Raw genomic sequence first — 7,244 nt, forward strand, 5'->3', positions numbered from 1 at the left:
ATATATGTATATAGATATATACATATATGTATGTATGTATATATATATATATATACGATATTGGCTCATTTTTCTACTTCTTCTTATGTATGCGTGTTTATATATGATATATATATATATATACATATTTGTATATATAAACATTCTGCAGACTTCTTAATATCTAGATCTGTAGTGTCATCAATATATTAGATTGGCCGTATACAGTGGCTGGTATATAATATAATGTATTCTGGTTTATCGCTCGGCACTGCATTTCAGAATTAATAATTACAGTATGATTCAGACGCTGTATATATGATGCTGGCATAGCAAATGTATATTGTTCGATACGTGCACAAACTGGTTTACAGTACTCTGATCCATGTGAGCAGTACCTAGGTTTCCTACTTGTATGCTATCCGATCGAATCGCACTTCTTCAGTATATTTCAAGATCCGTGTATTGGTATCAACTCCCTTGTGTTGGAATCTGTGTGTTGGTATCAAAAATTATAGTATACCATGTTTTTGTTTCTGCGCGTCTTCTGATATATGCTTTTCTATATCCGCTTTAGTACAAGTATGTATGTTATTGCAACGTTAAAGATCATATTAAAAAGAGATCGAATTCTGTCTGCTCTTTCTCGTAGCTCTACAATACCATGTTTCATGAGTATGATTGTCGGGTATATAAAGCGTTCAACATGTGTTATTACTTTTATCTGAGACATACTCTGTATCATTCCCGGTATTCAGCTATTATTTCCATGGAAAACGACTAATTGGGCCCTCGCAATGTGGCACGGCCATTTTGTGTGTGTCGGTTGGGGGAGTGTCGTTTCATGATCACCGTACGCGAGAGGTAAGAACTGCATCACAATATACACATGCGAGTGGATAGATAATGAAGGATTCAGTTGTCATATCCAAGTGTAAATATATAGTAATAACCACCGACTGTGTTTTGGATTGTAAGTGCTTGTGAAGTGGGAGACCCGCAGTGCTCACGTAGTAGATATGTATAAAAACTTCGTTCTACGGGCATATTAACGGTAGATAGATTTCACATTTGCAGATATGTACGTATTTGCGTATTTGTGTGTATATGTACATACATACAAACATTCACTTTATATATATATATATAATGTATGTATGTATGTATGTATGTATGTATGTATGTATGTAATTGTTTTGCGTGTATGTGTCCTTAGGGCAATTCTCAAATCGATTATGTGGTACTGCAATCTACCGACGTAACTTTACTCAACTCGTAACATGGGTTTCAGGTCATAGGGCCTGTCTTCATTCCGTATAACAAAACTCTATCTATTCTCTGTATCTACATACAGATGTTTATATCCTGCTATATATTCCAGTCCCGTTTATACAACGGGCCCTTTTTATTAGATGCCATATTCTATATCAAAGCGTAAGCATGTACCTTTGTACAAACTTTTTTGAAAACCATCTATTCACAGATATATCTTTATCTCATATATTTACAGACTCGACTCCACTTTGGGCTGTCTACCATCAAATCATGGAGTTTGAACGCCCGATGTGTCAAGCTTAAAGTGCCTCCGACTCATTACACATTCTTTACCACTGACGGGGCCAGTATTAATAAAGTGCTTTTCGAAGTAATCGAGAAATTCAAAGAGGTGTGTGTAGAGTTGTATATGTATTTATTATGCCTACGTACGCGTCTATTCATGTATACAACCCCAAAGGAGTTGTGCCTGTATGGATATAGGCCACTTTATAGGAGTGTGTATTGATGCAGATGTTCTTGACACACCTAAAGACATATTTACAAATGAGTATCACAGCTTGCATATGCGTTGGGGGCCTGTCATTCCTGGAGTCAGACTTCAGATTTCTATATAATCCCGGACTTCAAAAAAAAAATCTGAGAGTGAACTCGTGTTTTTGTCTTGTTTGCTACCTATCGCGTACCACGCACACAAATCCGTGACAATGTCTATTTTTATTGTAGAATGTCCTACATCCATATACTCACGCACGTGTACTTACAATTTCACAAACCACAGCTCAACGCGATACGCAAGGAGCGTGCGGAACAAGACCATTTCGACGCTCTGGCACACATGAACAATGGTCCACAATCCGAGCCAAATCTCAATGTTGGCGAGGTATTTACGACACGTCTGGAATCTAAATCAGTCCTACATAGCAGCCCATCAGACTCATCAGCCCTCCATAGCAACCCATTAGACTCCAGGTCGTGTCCAAATCTGGAAAGCGGGGCTATGCCCTCTAAAAGCATACACTCAAAATCACATACACAACTTTTGGCTGATGATATAACTCATATGGAATCAAACTTCAGCTCACACCAGGGCAGGGGGAGTTCCGAACTCCTGGCCACACCTACCCATGCACACACCCAAACGCTACTCACAACCACACCTACACACACACGTGTACCACACTCGGATACAGCCACACACACACGGGCTCCTATATACACATTGGGATCGTCAGAATGTGGAGAGAGTGTCTGTGGGAGTGGACGTCTGAGTTCTCTGCGGGAGTGCACTGCTCAGCCGTTGTCGAGTCGGCGTACCTCTGCGCCAGGTATACACACAGGTGCAACGGCACACACCGCACATAAGCTAACCACTGCCTACGCATACTTTATAGCCACCAATACAGACAAAGACGGGTTTAAGGATATACCACTGGAAGACAGAATACTCGAGAAATCCATCCTGGACGACGAACCTGTCCCCCAGGAGCCCAGCTTTGGGTTGGGAGGTTCGGTACTTTCCCGTGTGGTTGCTAGTGAAAGAGAACATGCGGCTGTAACAGGTGAAACGAGCTTAAGCATTGTGCCACACGCTCAGCGACGTACTGTGGCAGAAACCTGTGAGAGCGAAGTTGACAGAGACAGTCGCAGTGAACAAGTGATTGACGCATTAGGAGGAGAAGGGAATTTCGGTACACCCGCCCTGCAGAGTTTGAAGTCATGTGCATCTGAGACGAAAGAGTTAGACAGCAATACTACAAATAGATATGGGGCCCGCGATAGAGCTTGTACTGATGTTGGCACGCACAGGGATGTAAGTGAGGCGAGTCAGGTACGAGACACACATACACGGTCACGAGGTGGATCAGAACCAGGCTTGAGTACTCTGCATGATGGTATTTTGAATGTGAATGATGGGGCTAATAGTGGGCCTCTGGATAGGATGCACAGTGAAACATCGAACAGACCTGTGAAGGACAAGTCCGCCTTCGAGTGGGTTACGATACGCCTGCCCACCCCGCCAAAGCCGTGGGAAACGCTGCCATTTATGGGGTCTGTGGACGAACTCACACCTGCGAGCATAGACTGGGGCTCTTTCAAAGGTGACTTGTTCGACATGAGCGCCAAGAAGATAAGGAGTACAAAGAGTCCAGTGGTTACCAGTGCAGGTGCAATGTAGCTTATACGCCCACACCTTGGAAACTGCTATGTATGGGATTGAGTGGTTTTCAGGGATTGGGTGGTTCCCTACCGTCGGCATGAACCTGGGCTCTGCCATTGCGAATCGCTTCACTTGTGTACTAAGGTACCAAAGGGTGCAAGTGGTCCAGTTTTGGAGATTACAGGTGCAACATGCCACTTCGGACCAAGCAGTTGAAACTGTGCGATACAAATTCGATCTTGCGGTCTGTGAATGTGTTGTCTTGTCCGAGACAGACTAGGGTTGGTCCATGGGCAGCACTCGGCAGTATGAAGGCCAGAGGACTCAGAGATCACCCCATCCAGCATGGTACAGAACTTTGGGAGCCATGTGGTATCTGCTCGCGAAGATGCTCCCTGCAACAGTAGTGCAGTTGTCGTATGGTCTACTAGAGGGTGAACAGCGCGTTATCGGGAGATGTCAACTGTTTGGAAGGATATGCGTTGTCTCAGGTGTTGGGAATATGATGCAATAAAAACAGTGCCACATGCATAGGGCAGATATTGTGCCAATGTATGAAGTATCCACACATACTGGCGAAGCTTAAAGATTTATTGGGGCGTGCAACGAACCAGCGAGCGATGCTTGGAAGCCCTTGTGAGACATTCATTGGGACACACAGGAACAACAACGATTGGCAGCTTCGTTGGTATATCTGAACGGAGGAACGCCTATCGTTTTCAACGCATCGCAGGAAGTACTGTATTAGAACATTGGCCCTTTCGACTTGAGTAGTGAAGAACTGAGAGCGCCTGCCGAGTCCCAAGCGAAGTGCAGGGCCAGTGCTACAGCCGGAACCACCGAACAGCCACCCTCAAAACAAGTCCCAGCTAAAAAAGGGATGGGGGTGAGATATACACCGTCTAGTTTTCCACCTAAATATGGGGTGGATATGATACGCCAGGGTATCAAACAAACACTCAATCGATGAATACGGGCAGCAGTTTCACCCATTCCACCTTCGTTAGCAAAACAATGAAACTGCCGGTAGCTAACCTTTCCCGGTATTTACGTATATTTGGTGCTGGATCTATACATCCTCGTGAAGGAACACAGTCTGTTATTGCGCCCCAAGCGTCTTATTAGATTCTGGTGTGCATCTCACCTATAGTGCACTGTGTAAGAGAAGTATCAGGTTCTGGTCATGATATATTTAGCTTGCAATAAATAACATGGTTGTACAGCAACAGTTGTATAGTATACCGATTATATCGCAGGTGGGAACAACAATTGGACCTCGACAGTAGCAATGAAGGTGTCGGGCCGGGCAGTGTGTTTGTCACGTCAACATGTTGTATTTAGCTGTTGGTAGTATGAACTATGTATCATATCCAATTTACGGATACCGAACTTCCAAACAGTACAGCAGATAGAATGTCGAATGCAATGGCTCGGCTGCGTTCATTCATGTTGAAGTTTGCAATGCTTGCTACTGTACACCTTGTATTAGACTTCAAGGTATATATAGATACAACCTGTTTCAGGAAAATAATTACATATATATATATATATATATATGTATATTATATATATATATATATATATATATATATACTACCATACAAAGTATTGTGCTATGTAATTTTTATTTATATAATAATTATATCGTTTCGAACACTTCACTGGCGCACGATATTCAGATGTTTGTCTAGTAATATTGGTCATCTACTGGCAAGGATAATTGGCTACCAAACTTGTGTAATCAATTGTTGCGTTCGGTTGCGTACTAGGTGTTTGCGTAGTTGTTGCCGATGTCTTGATACCAGCACGATCGGTGATAGCTACAACGGCTGTACAAACATCAAAAGGCACATTGATGGAATATTTATTACCCCCGGACTCGATGGTGGTGGTTTCGGTGATATCTCAGGTATCATTTGAGCGCCAGTCATTCGATTAGTAGTCAGGTTTAATAGTAACGCCTGTGAAGATAACATTGTGTTAGCCACAAACCTCTAGTATGTTCCTAAAATGGATTGTGCGTTCCTGACTACCTAAAATCAAGGTTCGATACCAAATTCCTTTGTTTCGGGATGCACGGAAAGTACTCTGAGCTTGTACACGCAAACATGTTTAAGACTGCACTGTCGTATCTGGTTGATATTAGTAAGTTGGATAGCTTCGAAGTGCTACAGTAACGGTTGCTTGAGGTGACTTAGTTGCTTTGTTTCTAGTTCGGTGAGATTCGTTTGAAATTGTTCATACGCATTTCTTGTAAGTGACTCGGTTAGGTTCGTTGTGAGTGTGGTTCAGTTAAGTTCGTTTAAAGCGCCATACTTACGGTCGTTGGGAGTGACATTGGCAGATTTACGTTAATTCGTTGAAGTACATTTAGAGTTGCTTGAGACGATACAGGTACATATGTAACAGATGCACATAAAGCAACAATCGCTATAAATATACTTATTATCGCACCGTGATGACCCTTCTAGAAAATCTTGTGTAGAAAATGGATCTGGCTCGGAGGATGGCGGAGATTCAGACATTGAACGCCTTATGCTACACTGCTTGAACGAGAGACGCAATTCTAGAACGCCCTGTCATGTATCAAGGAGAGTCTAGATTTCGTCTTCAGTAAGTCAGTTACGCTTCTAACTACTCATATGACATATTTGAAATTTACTTAGGTGAGGCTCGCAAGGCTCCATGGTAAAATGTGGTGCATTCGATCTGATCTGTGTCAGTGGGATTTCGAAAATGGCATGGTCGATGGAAGTAGGATATCAGACATCAGACAATCCGCAAACGTATGTGTTGATCGTGTTGTCCCGTCGTCACTTGAGGACTCATCACTCATCACCGTCATCAATCATCACTCAACTTCTCAAATCTCAAGGACTGGTGGGGTCTCGAATTCTCGATGAAGTGAGGACCAATAGTATATAAATATTGATACTTTGCAAATATTTTTGTCTTTTCTTTCTCACAACAAATATTAAATAAAATAATAGAATACATGTGTCTGTATGTATTGACTGGTCAAGTTGTCATATGTATGGTATCATGATGTTAGGTTTATACACTATACGGTACCAGGTTTAGCATGTCGGAAATACGTTATGGTATGTAAATATGGGCTATAATAACAATGTCCCCACATGGGCTGTGATAGCGGTAACAGCCATATGCAGTATAGCAATAACAGTCGCTGTGCAGCGCATATCTTCGCCTGCCGATGAGGGCTCTGGCAATAAAAGAGGTTGTAAAAGCAAATCATTACGGAGCAAGCAGAAGAGTATCGATGCAAAAGATGTGGGGGGTAAACAAGGGACTCTACGCGGTATTTGTGAAGAAGAATCATTTTCGCCGCCATTGCCAAGTGTTGTAGTAAATGTACTTAAGACGTCTGGCTTAAGTTATTTGGCTACGGTGAATGCGGAAGGTGAACCACATCTTTCTCTGATGGCGTTTACGTACGTGCAAGAAGATGAGAAAATCGTACTCTCAACTAGAAGGTGTGTTTCATACTTTTTATTGTAGAATACGAGATAATTACTGCATCACGCAGCAATTTTCCATTCTCGTTGTCCTGCTGCAATGCAAAATTGGGCTACGATTGTCGTCAACGGCAGTCATTTTGAGTACTGTAATTAAAGGTTACAAACGGTGGCGGATCTTTGTTTCTCGAACGGTACCCTTGATAGTACAAGTGTCAATATATATACATATATATTTATATATTTCGATACATATATATAAATGTTTTAGTATATATATATATCTATATCTATATATATATATATATATATATATATATATATATATAATATATATATATNTGTGTGTGTGT

General features: G+C 41.9%; 2 protein-coding genes across 2 annotated transcripts in view; both read left to right on the forward strand.

The window, feature by feature from the left end:
• Window positions 1-806: 806 nt before the first annotated feature.
• SARC_00169 (hypothetical protein) lies at window positions 807-3,433 on the forward strand (the record flags this gene model as incomplete). The annotated part of the gene is made up of 3 exons (XM_014306162.1): window positions 807-843; window positions 1,490-1,645; window positions 2,036-3,433. The coding sequence occupies exon 3, from the start codon at window positions 2,093-2,095 to the stop codon at window positions 3,431-3,433; it is 1,341 nt and encodes a 446-aa protein (XP_014161637.1). The 5' UTR covers window positions 807-843; window positions 1,490-1,645; window positions 2,036-2,092.
• Window positions 3,434-6,383: 2,950 nt separating this feature from the next.
• The window catches only part of SARC_00170 (hypothetical protein), a 2,016-nt gene continuing 1,155 nt past the window's right edge, over window positions 6,384-7,244 (forward strand). The window contains exon 1 of the mRNA XM_014306163.1: window positions 6,384-6,909. Within this exon, the coding sequence (XP_014161638.1) occupies window positions 6,527-6,909 (383 nt within the window). The 5' untranslated portion in view covers window positions 6,384-6,526. The remainder of the gene's footprint in view (window positions 6,910-7,244) is intronic.

This window comes from Sphaeroforma arctica (genome assembly GCF_001186125.1).
Source record: "Sphaeroforma arctica JP610 unplaced genomic scaffold supercont1.4, whole genome shotgun sequence".
NCBI classification, from domain to species: Eukaryota; class Ichthyosporea; order Ichthyophonida; genus Sphaeroforma; species Sphaeroforma arctica.